The 21,090-nt window shown below is 46.2% G+C and overlaps 1 protein-coding gene and 1 long non-coding RNA gene across 3 annotated transcripts; one reads left to right on the top strand and one right to left on the bottom strand.

Moving 5' to 3' along the window:
- The first annotated feature begins 12,506 nt into the window (after window positions 1-12,506).
- LOC108163889 (protein sister of odd and bowel) lies at window positions 12,507-15,584 on the top strand. The gene is made up of 2 exons (XM_017299408.2): window positions 12,507-14,741; window positions 14,838-15,584. The coding sequence occupies exons 1-2, from the start codon at window positions 13,381-13,383 to the stop codon at window positions 15,286-15,288; spliced, it is 1,812 nt and encodes a 603-aa protein (XP_017154897.1). The 5' UTR covers window positions 12,507-13,380; the 3' UTR covers window positions 15,289-15,584.
- A 2,482-nt stretch (window positions 15,585-18,066) lies between these two features.
- Window positions 18,067-20,335, bottom strand: LOC117189053. Of its 2 annotated transcripts, none has more exons than XR_004473108.1 (3): window positions 20,249-20,335; window positions 18,593-18,742; window positions 18,067-18,531 (listed from the first exon to the last, which is right to left on the bottom strand). It is a non-coding gene; the product is annotated as an uncharacterized LOC117189053 (long non-coding RNA). The 2 variants fall into 2 exon arrangements; XR_004473109.1 differs by lacking the exon at window positions 20,249-20,335 and adding an exon at window positions 19,333-19,554.
- Between the last annotated feature and the right edge of the window lie 755 nt (window positions 20,336-21,090).

Below are 21,090 nucleotides of genomic sequence, written 5' to 3'. Positions count from 1 at the left end.
CTCGGAGATACCTGTGACTTATTTTAGGTGGATGAAATACATCCTTATATCTCATAGAAAGAGTGAAAAAGTTGACGCTACACAATTACTATTTTATGGCATATATGTAGTAAGTCAGTAACATATTTTGGGGAACTTCCGCACGAGAATTATTTCGTGAATAACTTTAGCATCATATTAGGGTTTTACCTTTCTTTATGGAGAACAGTTTTCGTTCTACAAGGATAGGACATGCTATGTCATCTGTCCAATATACCTTCCCACATTTAAGCATTAAAACATAAGCCGCGCTGGGGTTTGGCTTCCATAGAAATTTTTGCATCATGTTGTGATTAATGAAGCATAGCCGGGGCACAACTATTGACAGCCTATCAGTGTCTGTCTGTCTGTCAGTCTGTCTGGCGGAGATTCGCGACGGCAGCTGATGGAGTTGGGGGAAGACGCCTCCGCTCTCTCTCGCTCTTTTTGTATGGGGAGAATACCCCAAAGACTCTTTCCTTCCAGCCAATTGTTGCTTTGCGTGTTCCGTTGACTAAAGACTTCAATTCGGGCTTCAATCGTTTCATTTAACTGATGATCCGACTGCCGCCGCTGCCGCTGCCAGCCACTGCTGCTGATGGACGGCATTTTGGTGGGGCTCAGATTCTGGATTTTATATTTGGAATGGGAGTGGGAATGGTACCTTTTGTCTGGCTTTATTTTGTGGTGGCATCACGCAACTGCCATTTGGAGCGTTTTGGCTACCATAACATTATGGAGGAAGGTTCCTCCAGCATGGAATGGAATGAAACCCTTCGGTTATCCGGGTATTCGGGCACTTAACTACTTTATGGCTCCTTCCATATCGCATACACTTGTGAAGATCGAACCACAATGGCGCCCCCCCCAATCGAAATGCAGAAGTTCTTTTATGGTTTTTATAGCCTAGACACGGGATTCGGGCATCGGGATCCGCGGGGTCTTCGATACGATATATAGTACTATGCTCGTAAAAACAACGGTAAAAGTCGGGTGATATTCTTCAACTTTTTTATATGATTGAAAACGACACAAAAAAATGGGGAAAAATGTTAAAAAATAAAAAAATAAAACAGATTTCCAAACGCCACACAATCAGGACTGAGACACGGCCTCTCTTCTCAGGGGCTTCGCACTTCTGGCGGCCGCTAATAGCCCGATTTAATTGGCCATAACAGCCACAAAACCTACTACAACAGAACCGAAACCGAAACTATTGGGGCTCACTCACGTAGATGAGATTATGGATAATGGCCACAACTCTCATATCATTTCAACGGGTCCATATCCATATCCACATCCACACCGATGTCGATGTCGATGTCTATGGGTGGCTATAAATTTCTCTATCGGCATATTTTTCTTCTTTTTTTTTTGTTTTTTTTTTTTGTGTATTTTTGCCATTGTGTGGCCCAACGATAATATCATCGGGTTCGGGCATGGAATTTATCGGGCTAGGTGGCAGATGCAGTGGTGGTGGTGGTGGCGGCGGGGGAGCTCCGATATCAAGGCGGCGGTAGAGGAGGAGCAATATTTCACGGCTGATGGATGAGAGATATATCGAAGTACAATACGGGATGGTGTGATATATAGACTCATGCGGTGGTAAACATAAATCAGGCCCTCAAAGTTTCCCATTAATATAGAGTAGGGGGGTGGGGTGCCCCCCAATAGGAATAAACAAAATATTTTTGATAGGAAAATGGGAGAAGATGTTGTTTGTGGAAGAGGTACTTGTCAATGAATCCACCAAACCTGCGTTTCCGATCAGAAAAGTAATTTATTTAGATTCATTCCGAAAAATATTATATTTGAAATCAACAGAAGCATATAATCCGAAAAATATTATACTTGAAATCAACAGAAGCATCTATCCTAATATTCTTTTCCGTATCCATACTAAAAATTATTGATGACCTTTGAAAGAGTCTAAAAGATGTATGATGAAAGATCTTCTAAATTAAATTCCCTCCATGGATCAAAGCAAAGGTCCTTTTTTTAAGAAAAATAAATTCCTCTACCTGAAGCTCCTGATTTTCCATTAACGAAGCATGTAAATGGACTATACAAAAGTTGCCAGTTCCCACTCTTGTAAGCGTCCTCGCTCTGACTCTTCCCGGTAACCCCTTTCTCTTAAGGAAATCAAAACTAAGTCCATTCACATTGCGACCATTTCACGCGCTTGAACTGCGACCTTTCTGGGCCTGCTCCTGGCTCTGACTCTGGCTCTGTCTTTGGCTCTGGCTCCTTGCCTTCCTCCAGCCATAAATACGCGATTAAGTATTCAAATTCACAGTCTGATGTGAAAGACAACCAACATTCAGATGAAGAGGAGCATCCTCTGAGCCAATGATGATAATGCCGGCAATAAAGCGAATGGCAACTGAAATCGCACAAACTGGTAGTTGGCTGAGCTTTTAAACCTTTTAAACTTCAATCAAATTTCTCAGGACTTGGCTCAAAGAAAGAGAGAGAGAGGGAGAGAGAGGGAGAGGGAAAGACCATACGCCACAGTAATACATAATAATATTGTAATTTGGAGGGTCGAAAGAATGCGTAAAAGCCAGCTTTCTTTGAACTGGGACCCCGGACCAATCCCTGGGATACATCGTCTGTCTGTCTTTCCGACAGATGCCAACACGTAAACGCTTCACATGGGACACAGCGATGGAGAGCTACCACCAAAATTGCATGGCCAACAACATTTTATGGTTGTGTTATGCGTTGAGAAGAACAGAGCCCAAAAAATGCTTTGCTTTGATGAAAAATTTCCCCCTCAAAAGATAACTCTTTGGCCATATACAAATTGGCTTGGCCATTAGTCTTGGCCAGAAAGAACGCAAAAGATTTAAACGTTTTAGTGGCTGCGCTTAAGACTTTTGCCGCAATTTTTCCACTTGAGTTTATTACGGCATTATAGCCCCATAGAACGGAACGGGAGAGTGAGATCGAGAGTGAGGGGAACCGCCGCGGCGATCCGATCGACAGCCCGATCCCGAGATCTTTCAAGTTCCCACAACACAATTTGTTGTCGCTCCCTGCGCTATTCATTCGATTCCAAAGAATCGAATCCTTGCCTCTCCCCCCCGCTAGATGCTGGATTCCTTTATTTGGAAAACAATTCGATTAGAATTGACTTCTGTCGAGTGTCGTTCGGCAGAGAAAGAGGGAAAATACTTTCACGTAATGCACTAAAATGGACATCGGATCGACAACAATGAGCTACATTAATTGTTTGCCATTGTAAGGGCTCTCAGATATCCCCCTCCCACTCCGTTATCGCCGGACAATGGAAATGCTGACGCGGCCAGAAGATCCATGCGATTCCAATGACTCCGCCACAAGTGTCTCTCAGTCTTCTCTTAAGTCTGCTCTTCTTTTTCTTGTGTATTTTCACGCACATTGTGAAGTGGTTAGATAATCCATTGTTTACGGGGTCTTACTGTAGCAAGGGTAAGGCTGATGATCATCATCATCCTCAAGAACTGAAGTCCAAAACCGTTTGGTCATTTTGGCAGCGGGATTCATTCGAAAAACTCCAGTTGGTGTTAAAATTCGACTCACGTTGATTTTTTTATAATTGCAGACAGAATTGGTAGACAACCCGGCATCGGCAATCGGCATTGGAGGAGGAAATAATTTAAACGTTTCCAATAAACATTTGGAATATATTTTCAATTTGTAATGTTTTTGTGGATTTTTGAATAATTTTTACAATTTATCTGTTTTTATTCAGCCCATTTTAAGCCCAACAAGTAGCATCTTTAAACAGGCAGCAGAATCCACAAGGCGGTCTTAAACATTCAAAATTCGTTTTTTTTTTTTTTACAGAATTCTCCATCAAATAAAGGTTAAAGTAGGCTTATACATATATTGGACATTATATATTAGACCATCTTCCTGTAGTCCACTTTCAATTGCTCCTTTTCTGTTGTCCTGCTGGACCTCTGTAGAAGACTTTTGCAGTCCTGCATTTATGGTAATTTTGTTCTATACTTTGGAAGAACAAGTGCTAAGCTGATTTATACCGGGAGCACACTAGTAGTACTGACTCGAATTGAACACAAACGCATACGGATATGACTGATATAGTGTTGAGGAAAATGCGATTGATTCATTATTTTCCAAGGAACACTTGATCTAGAAAAACTATACAACAATTGCTGAAAATATCGTTTAGAGAACTTCTGTTGGAAAACAGAACCCCCCTCAAGTGGTGCTTGTATTAATTGATTGAATAACATTACCCATCCATCATCCATCCAAAAGACATTCCAATCACCGATCTTCCGCATGCAGATCCCCTTCCCAAGGAATTATAACACTTGACCGAAACTGTTGTTTACCCAGAAACCACCTCCATTACCATTTCATCTTAATCTATCAACCACCTTTCAAATGGCATTCACCATTCATACAGAGAAGAACCCTCGGAAACTATACAAAAATCAAATGGGAATCAATGGGAACTTTGGGAACAATCGCATTGGGGCGTTTTAGGTATAACAACAATAACTAAGAAAAGAGCAACGGGAAAGGGAAGGGGAGGAAGAACAGGGGGGAATCCGAATCTCAATTTGAATCCATAGCCAAGAAATGAAATCAATTCAAATGATGTGTATAAAAATGAAAATAATACAAAGATAAAGAGTGGAGAAAATGTGCGCAACATACAACGAACACAACTGGAAACAAAACCATATAATAAAAAATCAAGAAAAGTAACTACAAAAGCGCAAAGTATCTGAGTATTGGAGTATCTGAGAGGAGATGCTGATGCTGTGTGTTCGGATCTCTGGGATCTCTGTTGAGGTGAGGGTGAGGATGAGGTTGTTGCTGGCGGCGCTGCAGACCAGACACCGAACATCCGACAACGACTCGAACACCGATCCAAACCGAGCGAAGAGAGACAGAGACTCTTAACCTTTGACGCCCGAACAATGAAGTGGTTAAAAGCAAGACATTAACACACAGACATACAGGCGGCAACAATGGTAGGGGGCTTATACGATCTAAAGGGTCTGGGTCTATGGAGAAGCATAACGAACCGAACGGTGAGGAGAGCAGGAGGAGGAGACCTCATAGAGGAGAGACCAAGATCTGGTCTTGTGGCACTTGAGTGGAATGACAGAAATTAGTGAAATTTATTATTGATATCCACTTGAATTTATAGAGCAGCGAACAAAAGAGGTATCCCTACACCTACCTCACTCTCTCTCTCACTCTCTGGATAAAAGGTGTATCTTTGTTGATCGGGTGGCGTCGTCGCAGTCGTCGTCGTCTTGGACTTGGACTTGGTGTTTGCAGCTGCAACAGCTGAAAATTGATGGGCCCTGTAGAGAGAGAGACAGTCCAGGTATGGTTAGGGTCTTGGCTGCCCACCGATCTAATGTGTGTGATAAACAGGTTCAGGCAGTGGTCCGGGCCATTGGTAGGTGTCGCTGGGCATATAAATTATGAGCCAAAGACAATAAAATGCACACCAGGCAGCAGCGCTAATAGCCGATAGATACTGCTGTTGAGGCGCAGCGCTTTCTTTCGATATTGTATTGAGCCACCCAGAACACCCGCAGCAACAGCATCAGCAGCAGCACCCTGAAAAGAGTTTCCATTTCCGAGAAAACTTGGGCACGCACACAATAGAGTTATTTAGAGCTGAAACATTATTGATTTGAAATATCAGAAGAAGTAACCAACGCAAGTATGCGTTGAAATAACAGGCCAGATCATCGAGCAGAGGCCTTCTGCCTTTGGGGCCCTGTCAGGCCCGTGTTCTCAAGAGAAAAAGATTCCACAAAAAGCCGCCGAATGCCGAACACCGAACACACTCCACATTTCAAGGTGGTGCTTGATGTGTGCCTCAAGTGCCACGGAATGGGGCGAGTCTCGCTCTCGAGAGATCCTCGTGCTCGTGCCCTCTTTCAAATGTTTCGGGAGAAAGAATTGTGGAACCTTTAATTAAACGGTGGCCTAAAATATGCAAACGAGTTGGAGATGGAGTTGCAAGCGGCAGACGGACGGCCGAGTCGGCAGAGGTCCGACTCATAACTCATTTCAGAGGAACCGAACCCTCCACATCTCCAGAACCGAGGGCTCTGTTCTTCAGGAGGGAACCACTTTGCATACACACTGAAGGCGCTGCTAAACGGCTCACGCCCCACTTTCAACACACGTCCTTCGGGCGTTGGGGCCCCTTTTTTTCGGCAGTCGTCATGTGGGAGGAACCCACAGTGGAGGCTGGGCTACTGGAACACAGGCAGAACAAGAGAGAGAGCGATCTCCTTGGTCGGAAATTTGCATGGACCGTGAACATTTTGATTATGGTTTCGTTTCAAAATCTCATTTAAAATCGATTTATGCAGGAATTAAAATTCAGTTTAGCCAAGGCAACCCTTTCTGATACACTCTACTCCTCCTCCAGCTCCTCTCATTCCTCTCTGCCGTGTGTCCATCACGAGGTTAAGAAATTAGTAAAACTCATTTTGCATTTTTAGCCTCTGGGCTTAAACTTAATTCGGAAGCACAGCAGGAGGTTCTAAGTAAATAAATGTGGGCCCGCTCGCTCGAGAGTCAGTCTGGTCTGTGCTTTGGGTCTACGTCCACGTCCACGTCCACGTCTGGGTATTTCGCTGGTTCTTTCGTTTAATTTGCATTTTATTGCAGAGTCTCCTCCATGGAGACCTCCGCCAGAATCACAGTCCTACAGTCCTACAGTCCTCCAGTCCTCCAGTCTCGAGTCCAAGTCCCAACCTGCGACTGCAGCCAATTAAGCGTATATTTGCCACGCTTTACAGCTTTCCTTGCAACTTGAGGGCTGGCCGACTGTGCTCTACTTTGGTCAGGAGCGCACAGATAAAAATGATTAAAAGCCTCCAACAGTCAGACAGCGTTTTATATTAATTTGTGTATTATCTTTTCAGGGATTCTCTTGGACGATTCCTCTGGGACTCCTGCTTCAGAAAATTGAGAAATTGAAAGTGAATGCTTTTTGGCGCTCTCTGAGGAGTAGGGGGCAGGAGGCAGGAGCCAACAGGCAGACGGCAGCAGGAAATGAGTTGCCAATAGAACAATCATAAGACACCATAGGGGGTGACGATTTGTTTGGGGAAATAATACAATCCTGTAGAAGGCTGGCTACAGCCTGGAATTTATTATATCATATCCGGTAGGGATGGAAGGCCGACCATTGGCATATGAACTCTCCATCAGATTCGGTGGCAAGATCGTTATAGAAATAAAACCTTATGATTGCAATTATAGAAGTATCAGATCTTTATGGAAAAATTGTTGTGTGTGGCGTGCAACATTCTTCAAATTTGTTACAGAAAATTGCTTCTAGATGGTTTGCTTTTCCTCTCTGTCTCGAAGAAAGCTCAGCACCGAGTGCAGCAGGTGCTTTACGCCTTCCCCCTATACCTCGAGTAATTTCAGATAGACCCTCCCTTCCCTATGCGAGTAGATAAGGGGATCTACCCACCCTAGAGGTTCGAGCAATTTGAGGTGACCCAATGCGAATGCAAAATTGAAATACATTTCTTTCTCACGTAGTCGCCTGTCATTAGCTCAATCAAAGAAACGTTAAATCGCATCGCGCATCAATTTGGCCATTTAGAGGCCTTTGGAGCATTTGGCCGAAAACGGAGGAGAGAACCGAACCGTTTGTTCATCAGACACATGCCCCAGCGACCAATTCAGCGATGCAAGACGGAAAGGCATCGGCCGTCACTCAGGTCTCTGTTTTGGGTTTGGGGGGGAGTCCATTCAACGGACAGTCACTCGGACAGTCACTCAATAATTCGGCAGTCGTCCGTCCGTCTTTTACTACTTCTTCGACTTCCTTCGGACTTCTGAGGGACGTGGATGTGGGGGCAGGGGCGGGGGCGCGACAGGCCGCGAGAAAATTGCAACAATTTGGTACGAGTTGGAGTATTCGGCTGCATTACGATTTTTACTCCGTTTGTTGCAATTAATTGACAAACAGAGCCCCATTCGACCCTCGACCCAATCGAGAGTCGAACCGAGCCACACTCTCGACTTATTTGTGCATGCAAATTATATTGAACTGATTCCCACGGAGGAGGCCTTCGACCAGATGGTTTCGATTTGATTGTCGTCCGTTCTTCGGTTTTGGTTCGGATCGGATCGGCTCTGCTCTGCTCTGTCGCTTACGAGGCATGCAAATCATTCATGGAATGTGTGTGTTCGGGGGAGAAACATTTCCCATTCACACTGTTCTGGGATTGTGCTCGGTTCGGTCGGTATTGGGTGTGGGAATGGCTCTGGATTCGGATTCGGCCCTGATAGAGTGTGATGTATAATCACTTTGGACGTGGCTGAAACACATCCCGAAATTGGCAAGCATTTCTGATCGACTTGGGGTTCCTCGAGAGAGATGTGTGGCGCCATTGAAATTTCTGGCACATTTTTTTTACCCCATAGAATAAAGGACCGTTATACCCATTACAACGACAAATAAACGTTTGCATCTCAAACATACAATCTTTGAAATGGCCTCAAATTCGAACACAAACTCAACACGAAACTAGCAGGTAACCCTAATTAAAGACCCTCCCAAAATGATTATCCCAGTTTATGCCACATTCTCTCTCGTCTGTTCTCTTTACAATCTGTTTCTTTTTTTTCTTTTCTCCTGCCCTAACCACACATATTTGCAGATGATCTTTGTCCATGCGCCAACTCATTTGTTGTTTGCCTCAAGATCACCTCTCAGGAACTATGTCAATATATAAAACAACCTCAACAACAGCACACAAATACAATACAAGCATCGAAGATTTCAAGTACCCCTAAAAACAAGAAGAAATACCCATACAACTGTACTCGTATGAGTATACGGCAAAGATGAAAAAGAAATATTAATATTTCCTAATCCATTGTAATTATGATTTCTCTACCATTGTTTGTCAACCTTCGGGACAGCAGCAGCCGCAGCAGCAGCAACAGAGATCGCGGCGAGGTCTTTTCAATAGATCAAATTACCAAAAAAGATATGTCAATTCCTCCCCAGGAATTGAACACGAAAAACGATAAGAGATCTGCGTCAAAAAGTGGAATAAAAAGCAGCAGTCCAGTCCCCAGCATCTAATTGTTGGCCGGCCACAAATATAGAGGGGTACTACAGCCTGACTTTTTTTTCAACAGAAATCGAAAACGAACGCCTAATCTTGACGGCTGGCGTCAGGGATTAGTTGGTCCAATCAGCGGCAACGCCTGCGGCTAATGAGCGGCACTCTGCCTCTGCTGCCGTCTGCTGTTCTCTGGAATCCCAAAAAGAAGTCCAAAGAAACCACCGAACGTACGCCCCTGATAATTACTCCGTGTACCTCCGAGTTCCTATAAAAAGTCATTCGAAGACAATGGACCCAAGGCAGACCTAGAGCCCCTGCCCCTGTCCTGCCCAGATGATCAGTGTTAAGCGGGTGATCTTGGAGATCTCTTATCGGCGGGGCATAGATGTGTGTTATGACTTTTACTTTTCTTTGTCACGATCGTGTGGTGTGTCGCTTCAAATCAAAGCAGCAGATTAATAATATTTCCCTCGTCTGTACTGTCGATCGGAAAGATGACAGGAACGAGAACGAGAGCGTGGTGTTGTGGCTGGCGGTGGAGTCGGTGGAAAAATCAAAATCAAATTAAAAGACAGCAATCAATAATTTGACACGACTTGGAGCCAAGTCCAAGACCATGATCGAGGCACCAAGATCCTCAGCTGCGATCGTTTGTCGGTGTCCCGTTGTTCCAACAGAAGAGGATAGAGGATCGGGGAGATTTGTACAACTTTTGCGACATTTTGTTTGGGGGCCAGAGCCATATGAAGCTCTGGGATTGGGATGGGATGGGTCTGGCTCTCTCTCTCTCTGTCTCTCTCTGTGTGTCTCTTGCACCCATGTTGCAGGCTATGTACAACATCAAGTTTTATCGCTGATCGTGATCATGTAATTCCAGCCCACGCATGCGCGCACTCGGCGCTCACTTCGCGACTTCACTCGCGAAGGCGCAGGAATCAAGTTTAGCGCATTCTTATTGCCGATCTCAATGCTCGCTGGGATCTCTGCCTGGATCTGCTGGGATCTGCTGGATGTGGACCTTGTGACAGATGGTTGTAAGGCCTTAAGGCAATTCCCTCGCCTCGCCCAGAACGGCCCAAAAGGTGAACGGGGTGGGACGGGGACGGGGACGGGGACTGGTTTTGAGGCTAGCCTTAGCCCTGTGCGATCTTTATGTAAACTGGTACTTGAAATTTGAAATCATGTACCATTTGCCTTGAGAGACAGACAACGCGGATCGTTCGACTGCGACTGGGACTTGGACTGGGACTTGGTTTTCCTGGCAATCATTGATCGTGTCCCTGACGAGGCTTGGGTCTTGGATCTTGGATCTTGGGACTCAAGGCGGCACAGGAAACGAGCATTTAAAAGCGCGAGACTATCGAAATATAACGACGAATTTAAAGGAAGCTTGTGTCAATACGATGGAGTTTACCTTGGAATGTGCAATCGCGATGGCAAGATCTTTTGATGGCGCCGCCGACGACGGTGCCGATGCGCCAGGACAACGTAGAGGTAGAGATCAGGGCATAAGCTCATGAAGATCATCATCGTTTTGATGGGCACTAAGCGACATAATTGCTACCGTGAGATTCCAGCGAGAGCCACAGCCAGAGCCAGTGCCAGACACCGACTCTGATTCGGATCATTATGAACTGCGATCCTAATGCGCTCCAATCAAACACACACGAAACGAGCATATGACATGTTCGAGCATTATTAATCATGATAATATCTGTATAAATGGTAGAAAGCTGTGCACACAGCCACAGCCAACAGAGTCTGAGTCTTGGCCAAATTGCAATTTAATGTAGAAATAAATTGCACTCGGCCTGGACTGCACTCGGTTCCTGAGATGGAGTTGAAGTTGGAGCTGTTGCTGTATGCTGCATGCTGGATGTTGAATTCTGACCAACCGGCAGCCGAAGCTGGCAGCAGCTCCCATGATTATTGGTCATTTACTTGCGCCGTTTAGCGCATTAAAATGCAGCCTGTCCCGTCCCGTTCCGTACCGTTTCGTTCTGTCTCAAGTTTTATGCATAAAGAAATAATTGACAGTTGAAATGTTGGTCTACAGAGCCAGGTTTCAGACTGCACTTGTGGCTTATGATTGCAGTTGGTACGCGGATTGCAACGCTGAGGATTGTGCTTCGAATTGTGATTGGGATTGGGGATCGGGATTGGGATTGGGGATTGCCATTCTGTGGGGCGTGTGTTTTACGAGAATTCCTATCCTCCATCTCCATGGGATGGCGTGCGAGCAAAATCATTTCAATCAACTGCAGATGGAGATGGGGCGGCAGTCAAAATTGTTATGGTAGTATGCTGGAAGGTGGAAGGGGCTCGGCCTGGGGCAACAGAAATCAACGCTTTGACTAATGGCCACAATTTGCAAGTGCAACTCAGGTTCATGGTACACTGAGGTGAATGTTTCGGGCAGTGGAAGATCGCTAGAACGAGAATTTGGATAACTCTGAATAATTGAAGATCGGTGGAGAGTGGTGGATTAATGTCAAAGAGTTAAAGATCGGTAAAGATGGAAGAACAGCTCTTAAGGTCCTTAATTTCGAAAAAGGCTATTATTTTATTGTTTCATATTTGTTTCCTAGAATTCATTTACCTCAATTTTTGTATAGAATACAGGTGGTTTTTCTTTTGTCTAGCGATCGCAATCCTTTGGTTTCCCTTTTATAATCGCCGAACATTTGGTTTTTCGTTGGAACTGAAGCTAGAGGTTATCCGTGTTAAAGATGATCATTGCTGGAAACTCATAACGTTATATTCTTTTTTTTCACGATCAAAACCACTTTTAAAGATGTAGAAATGATCATATTTCGACTTTTTTAAAGGAAAATTCCAGAAGTGATTTTGATAAATAGTAATCTTCCTGAATTTTGGCACTAAAATAATATTTTTAACCAACAAAAAATTCGTAATAAGAAAAAAAGTGTAAAATTCATAGGAAAAATCATAAACAATTGCTGCAAAAAATAATAAACATAAAGGTAAATAGTCAAACTAGATTGAGGGAGATAGCTGCATGTAGAGCGAAAGAGAGAGATGTGCAGTGAGAGAGAGAGAAAGAGATTGAGAGCGCAGAAGACAACTCCCTCCCATGGCAATTGAGAAATAACACCCACTCAAAAAATTAACCACTAAGGCGCCACAAAACCGGTTTTGCAAACGATCGTAGAGAGATCTCTCACTCTCTCTCTCTCTCTCTCTCTTAAAGGTGCTCAAGAGATGAATAAACGTGTTTGCACCTGGCTTTTGGCTCTCTCCTACTCTCCCACTGATCGCTGTTCTCTTTCTACACCACAATCGCAGCTGGGACGCGTCGCTCTCTCTGGCTCGATCCTCTCCAGAACTCTCTCATTCGCTCTGTCTCTCTTGTGTCTGCTGCCTCAGTGTTGGTGAGAGCCACGGATCAACAAGTGAGCGCAGGTCCGCGCACCGTCCGCAGAGCAATGGACTTTTAGTTATTCCGAGATCTTTTACCAATATTGTGTGCAGCGACGGTTGATCAGACGGCCAGAAAGAAACAGAAGCAGAAAAAGAAAAAGAAGAAACAGAAACAGATAAGGAAGACGCAAAAGAAGAAGAAGAGCGGATAAAAAAGAGAACCAACAATCAAAGCAAACAAAAATCGAGTTAGATCCATGTGTGTGTCGGAAATTGCGGAAGTGTAGTGCGCAAAAAAAAGAAAACGGAAGCCGGCTAGTAAACGATAACAAACCAACTACCCAGCCACCCAACCACCCACCCACCTACTACTCTCTCTTCCTATCTGCTCTGATGGCAAATCAGCTCTGAATTAACGCGTGTGCCAGTCTCCAGTCTCCAGCATTCAAGCATCATTCCATCAGTCCGAAAGCGTGCCTGTGTCTACCGCCAATTTGTTGCTGCCTCCTCGTCGACCTGCATGCTCTTGGCCCGGCTAAAAAAACTGGCCCCCAGAAGACAGACTCTGTGCATTTTGGGCTGTTTTTTTTTTGTTGCTGTGGTTGGCCAACGTCAAATTCGATTTTTATGACTTTTGAAAGCGTGACTAAGACGTGATTTATGATGGCGTGTGGTTTTTAATATTCATGTGGACGCGCGCGCTCTTCCCCAGCTCCAGCTCCAGCACCGATCCGATCTCCATCTCCATCTGCAGCCCCAGCTCCGAGGAACCTGCGTAGGTGCGCCAAACAATAAAAAAAGGGTTGCATCTTTTTGCAGCAACAGCAAGAAGCCCACGGGGCACAGACTCCACCGATATCCAGCTGTGTGTGTGCGTGGATTCGACTTTTTTATGGATGCAGTTAAGCATTTGAGTGCTGCTGCTGCCGCTGCTGCTGCCGCTGCTGCTACGGCAACAGAGCAGAGCTGCAACAGCGATATGCAGAAAAGCAGTGCAACATCTGTGGAGGCGGCAGTCAATGAATTGGTGGAACTAGAGGGCAGTGCCACGGCCACAGCCACATCCAAGGGACACAGTGGCTGCACCAAGGAATCCCCCACGACTGGGAAAGACTCCAACAACAAATCCGACAAAAGCCACAGCAATTCCAGCCCCAACAAATCTGCGCCTGCCACAAAATCCAGCAATGCCGCAATGGCGGCTGCCACCGCTGCCACAGCCGCGGCGGCCACCAATGACCTTGCAGCGGCGGCTGCAGTGGTGCTCTCTTTACAGGGCACGATGGTGAGCAGCCTTCAGCAGGCGGCCCTCCTTCCGGCCAATTCCGCGGCGGCGGCAGCCCTCAATCTCCAGGCTCTAGAATCCTACTTGGCCCTGCAGCGGCTCACCGGCAAATCGGATGTCTTTCGATTCAGCAACAATCAGAACAGCAACAACAACACTGGGGCTGGGAGCAGCAACAGCAGCAGCATTGGCAGCAGCAGCTGCCACAACGAGGCAGAGACCAGCAGCAGCAGCACTCTTCCGAGTCTCATAGACATCGCCAGCATTGAGCTCAAGTCAAGCTGCTCATCGAGCTCCTCAGTGGGGTCTGTTGTTCCGCCCAGCAATGCAGCCGCAACCGGCAACACCTCCTCCTCCCCCGGCAGTGGCAGCAACAGCACCTCTAACAACAACAACCATAGCAGCAGCAACAGCCACACTTCATGTGCCACCAAGTGCCTGCCACTGCCTTCGATTGGAACTGTGAGTGCTGCTGTGGCAGCAGCTGCTGCCGCCGCTGCGGCCGCGGCCAATCATCAAGCGGCCCTCGATTGTGCAACAGCCGCAGAGCTGGCCGCCGAGTGCGATCTGCCCCTGCTTGATGGAGAGGATGCGCTGTCCTTCGAGGCCGGGGATCTCGACAGCAGCTATGGCAGCTTCATCTTCAATCCCACGACCTTTGGCCAGGCGGAAGCGGACACCTCGCTGCACTCCCTACAGGCCACCATGTACCAGGACAAGATGAGTGTGATGGGGGGAGGATCGATGGCCGGAGGTGGGGCCGTGGAGGAGGGGGCCAGCTCCACGGCAGCGGCTGCAGCGGCCGCACAGCGATCCAAGAAGCAGTTCATCTGCAAGTTCTGCAATCGACAGTTCACCAAGTCGTACAACCTACTGATCCATGAACGGACCCACACAGACGAGCGACCCTATTCGTGTGATATCTGTGGCAAGGCCTTCAGGCGGCAAGATCATCTAAGGGACCATAGGTAGGTACACCATGTCCACTGCTAGAATACAAGTATAGGGGAAAACATCCAGCTTTAGCCTCTATTCCCATCTTTGAATCTCTTTCGCCCTCACAGATACATCCACTCGAAAGAGAAGCCCTTCAAGTGCGCCGAATGTGGCAAGGGGTTCTGTCAGTCCCGCACTCTGGCCGTCCACAAGATCCTGCACATGGAGGAGTCGCCGCACAAGTGCCCCGTATGCAACAGATCGTTCAACCAGCGCTCCAACCTGAAGACCCACCTCCTCACCCACACGGATATCAAACCCTACAACTGCGCCTCCTGCGGCAAGGTCTTTCGCCGCAACTGCGATCTCCGACGGCACAGTCTCACCCACAATCTCTCCGCCACGGGCGGTGTGGGTGGCAATCTGAGTGATCTATTCGGCCCCGGCCCCGGCCCCCTTGGCTCCAGCTCAAGTTCCGATCTGGGTATGGGTCTGGCTCTACCTTTGGTTGGCGCAGCGGGCGGCTCCTCAGCCACTTCCTCCTCCTCATCAAGGGATCTGGTGGCCGTCAGCGATTGATCCAACTCCACTCACAGAACATATCCCACTCACTTTTAAGATAATCTCATTTGCAGCTCTCATGACACACGAGTCCCTCCACGAAGTCCCCCCACAGCTAACAGCATTTAACTTACAGTTAGTTTACCCGTAAGACAGGTTTAAGCCACGGATATTTGTGACGTAAGCTTAGCAGAAAAGTTTGACTTTATAAGGAACTACTCGATATCGATACTATTACTATATGTCTAGTGCTTAAGCGAAATTGTGAACTCTTATTGTACAATCGAATAAATGATAATAGATGAAAAGTAAAATTACAAGGAATGGTTTATTTTGTTGATGCATCAATCAAAAATCTCGGAGGAATGGGAGACATATATGGATCTGCACCTAAACTTCTCAGAGTTTGCCTTGAATGATGTAATAATGATGTTATTGAAGGAAGATTGCTCTTTCCAGACTATATAAGAATAAGGGAATTGAAGGATACAAAAAGAAAAAGTCCTGAAATGGATCAATTTGAAACAATTTCATGGTCTGTGCAAAACCCCATAAGATCTCACAGTCTTCCTTACGGGCTGTTCAAATTTCTTTTTTCAGATACCGATAACATCCTTTCGGTGCGTAAAACTGTTCCACTTCAATCTGGAAAGTTCTCTGAATCGAAAATGAGAAATTCCTTGAAATTTAGTTGGAAAATTCTCATGGTTTACCCACACATACCCATACTGCAACTCCTCTGTATTCCTATTCCTATTCCTACTCCAAACGCACTTCATTGGACGGACTCCTCTTCTGATTCCTCTGTTGTAGCTACACTATTTACCCACTTGTAGAAAACTAAAATCAAATATTTGTACCGATGTTTATCACTCAAGTGCCAACAAGGGCAATTAATGTACCATTAAAGGTGTACACCGAACACCAAACACCGAACACTGAACACCGTATACCGATCTCCACACAACAAGCCTTTGACAACAAACGACAACGACAACGACATCAAACAAGAATGACAACCAACAACCAGGGCGAGACAATGCGACGCGTCGTCGATGACTACTTTTCCCACCAGTTTTTCACCAGCTTGAGGATGGAGGGGAGCACCAGCTATGTGTGTCTATTGGTGTGGGAGGATACTTTGGTACCACTCTCCTGGTTACCTTCCTTTTTTTCCATTCATTATCATTATCTCGCTCTTAAGTCAAACAATGTTGAACAAGGCGAGCGACAAGCATGTAGGGCAGGCGCTATCAACTGATTTGACCACCCACGATTCCTGTCCCTATACCGATGGAGATCCTATCTGGAGAAGAGAACACAATTTCCCATGGAGTACTAGTATATCCCTACACTGTTAGGTGTGACCGTTAAAAGTCTTTGGAAATTTTATAGCAAAAAGTGGGCTGTCCGGCCAAGAACAAGGGTGGAGCTCCAGCAACAGCAACAGCACCAACCATCGAGACAGATGGTCGTCCGGCCATCCGTTCGGACTGCCACAAAGTTTACAATTTTTATTATCGACTACAAAAAGATGCGGCCATAACGACACATACAACAGTTCAAAAGCAAAACGCCGACCCGGGGTCCAGTCGGAGTCGCAGTCGCAGGTCCAGTTCCACTTTCAGAGTCCAGCCCCCCGTTCCAGACCTCGTTCCGTTCTTCTTTTAAGGCCACGTTTGTCAATCGTTAAACGGATCAATGTAAAGCCGCCTGCAATGTTGTCTCTGCTGCACTGCTGCGTTTCCTGTGCTCCATCTACAGCTACAGCTACAGCCAAACCAATTACAACGATCAAACAACAATTATGGTAAGCGAAGAGACCAAGACCAAGACCAAGACCAAGAGCCCATAGTACGTTCAACATTTTCAACACGATCTGCCTGCTGCTCTCTGCAAATATTTGCGCGGATATTGTTCTATTCAATGGAGGAGGAGAAACATCTACATCTACCCATTAGGTTAAGCCTTAAACAGAGTTTCAGAGATGAGCAGAGCAGAGTCTCTAAAGTCGAAAGCCAGAATGGAGCGTCTCTGCGAATTGCCAGCAATTTCACACTTTATGCGCGACGGCTTCATTTCCACAGGGAGAGTGCGCAGTGCGTCCACTCTAGAGACAAGTCCGACGTCCTCCGTCCTCCGTCCTCCGTCCTCCATCCTCCGACCTCCTTCTTCCTGCCTTGCTCCTCTCTGCCAAGGCGGCGCGTGCGGGCGAGGCGGATGTTTAAACGCTTTCGAGGCAACATTTTCAGCGGACTCGTATTGATGGGAAAATTATGAAATTCATTGTTTGTGTTTGACTAATAATTATGACAGCAAACGCATTGTCGTCATAAAACCAAAGGGACAGCCCGTAGATGGTCCCGCGGTTCGGTTTTCGGTATGGGGTTTGTTCGTTTTCGGTTGTTTTTTTTTTGGGTGGGGAGGGGAAGGGGGCTCCGCACTAAATTCGCTTTGAGGCACCGAAAAGCTGACTAACTCTAATAAGCCCATCAGCAGCAACAACACCCGACAGTCGACAGCCGCTTCGATCTGCAACACTTACAGGAAGGAGAACAACAACCAAACAACCAAACACCCAACAATGTAGTTGTCTAGTGTCGAGGCGTGGCAGCCAGCTCTTGGGCTCTGAAGCTCTGCAGTTCCGAGATTCTTTGAAGTCGGAATCCCATTGGGGATCTTTGGTCAAGGTGTTTGTTGGCAAAAGAGAGCGAGAGAGAGAGAAATATTTTGTTGCGTTTCCCGGAACCAACGCAACGCAACGCAAAGCAAAGCAAAAAGCGGAACGTTCTCGTTGTCGCCGGTTGTTTGGTCGTTGATTTTCTTTTCTTCTTTATTTTGTGTCTTTCTTTCTTTCTTTCTTGTTTTGGGGTGAATGTGAATGTAAATGTCATGGCTGTCGGTTGGTTGTTGCCTTCGGGTTATTTGGCCATTTCGGCACTCTGGCCAGTTAGTTGTCGGCACCATTTGCTTTATGATTTGATGTATGCCCCAACCAATAACTCGGAGCGGGTTATCGGCACCTCAATGGGAACGAATCCATGTTTGCACAGCGCTGATGCATGCCCCGTACACGAGTAGATCGCCCATCCCATCCATCCCATCCATCCACGCAGCCGCCGGCGTCCCAAAGTTCTGGGTCGGACCATCCTCTGGCGGAGCGTAAATTTCTGTGGCGTTCTTCTGCCTAATTAGGTGCCATATCGTAAAGGTTTTGCAGACATATTTGTTGCCTCTTGAAGGAGCCATTGAGAGATTTAGCTAAGAGGTGAAGTGAGGTTGAGTGTCGAATAGAGGATAGACAGTGGATTTTTTGAGACACAGATGTGAGGGAGTTAAAACAGGAGAAAGGTTTACGATAGATGTATATTGGATACATCGAAAGTATTCTCTATCTTCAACCACTTCCTGTCCTTCCAATTGCCTAGAAAGTATTCTATATTTTTCCTCTCCCTATTATCCGAATTCTCCCCTGAAAAAAAAACACCCATTCAGTCATCACAGCTCTCTCTAGGAATGCAGTCTCCCCATCCCCAATTCTAGGCTCCGTCACGCTTCAAAGCCCTCGTCAGCCGCCACAAGATCATAAACCATGGAAAACTCAATTTCTGGAAACGCCAAGACTACAGCTGCCAGCGAAGCGGTCTTTGTGCCAATGTCATCATACAGAAGAAAAGCTGCCGAAAATCGTGCAAGTGAATAGATAGAGCTTGCTTATCTCGCATCGCATCGGGTCTATGGAGAGGCCACACTCGCACTCCCCACAGCGGACAGCCAGAGGACTGAGGACTGAGGACTGAGGAGGAATTGCGTCCCAAGTGGTTATTAGATTTTATTGGATGGGACACTTTTGCCGACGGCTGGGCAGGCAGGCCCCAAACAGAGTTGGGAGTTAGCTCTCACGTTGCGGCAGAGTACTGACGCATGGCATATCCATACCCCACAATCCACACACACACACAAATATGCCCTTGCGCCTTGATGTTGCACCGTTTGTCGGTTGTTGGATTTTATTGCAGGCAGGCGCAAATGCAAACAAATGCTATATATACGTATACGTACGTATATGAGCTATAATCGTACATATATTTAGAGTTGTTGTACGCCCTAGAGTACTCGTATAATTGACAATCATCAGTGCAATCATCCGTTCGTCTGCACTCTCTCTCTAGAGAACGTCTGCCACTCTCTCCCTCTCTGAGTGTTTGCACAGGGCTTGTTTGACAAGTTCGCGGCACGTAGCACGGAGCAGTCGCCGCATCGAGTTGTGTACTACACATAATCATCAAACAGAAACGGCAACAGAGCCCACAACAGAACCCATCCAACAGAACTTAGAGAGCGAGAGGTGAGAGAGAGTGTTCGCACCAGATAATGGTATGGTATGGGCTTATCTCCCTCCCCTACCCACCCCACCCCACCCCCCAACCCAACCATCATCCCTCCCAACTGGAGGAGGGTTATATGACTTTTCGGAAACCCGATAAGCTCCATAAGTTCCATGGATAGCCATTACTCTCTGCCTCCATGGCACTGGTAGTACTCCCCAAGCTTCGAAGCTAATTGACGACGCGGTTAAATTAAAACGAAATCATTTGCAAGCACAACACTCCAACCCATAGCTCCTCCCCATTCCAAAAAAGAGTACCTTCTGGTACCCCGTTCCACAGAGAGAGCCCCAAGTACGTGTCCCCCCAGTACGTGGGTACTACCTAGGCGGCAGTCGGCGATGATTAGAACCAAAACAATCAAACACAAAACACATCAAAGAGCACCGGGGCCCGGTGCCGTCAATTTGTCATTAACGTAATATACTGACAAGATTGCTTTGCACGGATATGGTCGGACGTCGAACGGCTAACGTGTCCAACCCCCTTCTACCCACCATATACGGTACGGTGCGATACGGTACGGGGGGGTGTTTGTCGACAAATATAGAGTTTAGCGTCTGTCAAGGTGTTGTAATACTGTTACTTACTCGCAGGCCCCCCTCGCTGGGGCAGTTATAAATTTCCGTTTTAACGAAAAAATGTGACATATTTTCAGGTATTTGTTGTTCTTGCTTCTCTGAGTGTTTCTGATGTATGTACGTAACTCCTCCGATCTGTGTGTATATAAGGATTAGCAATGTGTGGGATTTTTCCTTATACGAGAAGAAAGAGTGTACTCAAAGTCGTTCTATTCTGTTCTATTTGAACAAGTGATTAATGGGCTATTAGTGAAATCTTTCGGATTTTCAGAGTATTGCATATAGAGCGGCGGTATGGGTCTTTCAAGTGAAATGAAAGAAGAAATCTACTAGGAAATATGTGAATGTACATGTTTACGACTACCTTTCACATACTCCTTGATAATGTGTCAATCAGAATTCCCTTCCATTCTATTGGAATGGAAAGCCCCCCTTCATTCAGATGTAATCCGACATTTGTGACATTATTGGCGCTCACTTAATGGTTAATTAGGTCTCTGTCTGTGTCTGTGTCTGTGTCAACGATTAACACACCTAATACGAGTAACAGAGTGCAATCCAACAAATAAATATGTGAGAGAAAGAAGAGTTAGAGGCCCATTTGCCATCTCTAAGCCGATGGCCGACCTGCGATAATCCCAAGGAGAGAAATGGATGGTTCCCTTGCCAGTTTAGAGAGTTCCTTTCGAAACCCAACAGATGCAAAAGACCTCATCCACAATTATGGTTATATAAGCCGTTTTGTGTTCAAAGATCAACGATGCATATAACCAGGAAAACGACAATATATCCGGCACCCGGCAACCGGTACCATACCATCAGAGATCCCTTCTGTCTGGTCTGTCTGGTCT

Source organism: Drosophila miranda, chromosome 4 (assembly GCF_003369915.1).
Source record: "Drosophila miranda strain MSH22 chromosome 4, D.miranda_PacBio2.1, whole genome shotgun sequence".
NCBI classification, from domain to species: domain Eukaryota; kingdom Metazoa; phylum Arthropoda; class Insecta; order Diptera; family Drosophilidae; genus Drosophila; species Drosophila miranda.
Note: the sequence above shows the minus strand (reverse complement) of the source record. Positions and strands in the feature narration are given on the sequence as shown.

Bases quoted from the DNA above. Each gene is read 5' to 3' on its own strand.
- LOC108163889 (XM_017299408.2), top strand. From the start codon at position 13,381: ATGGATGCAGTTAAGCATTTGAGTGCTGCTGCTGCCGCTGCTGCTGCC. The intron at 14,742-14,837 runs GTAGGTACACCA...TCGCCCTCACAG, and splicing joins GATCATCTAAGGGACCATAG to ATACATCCACTCGAAAGAGA.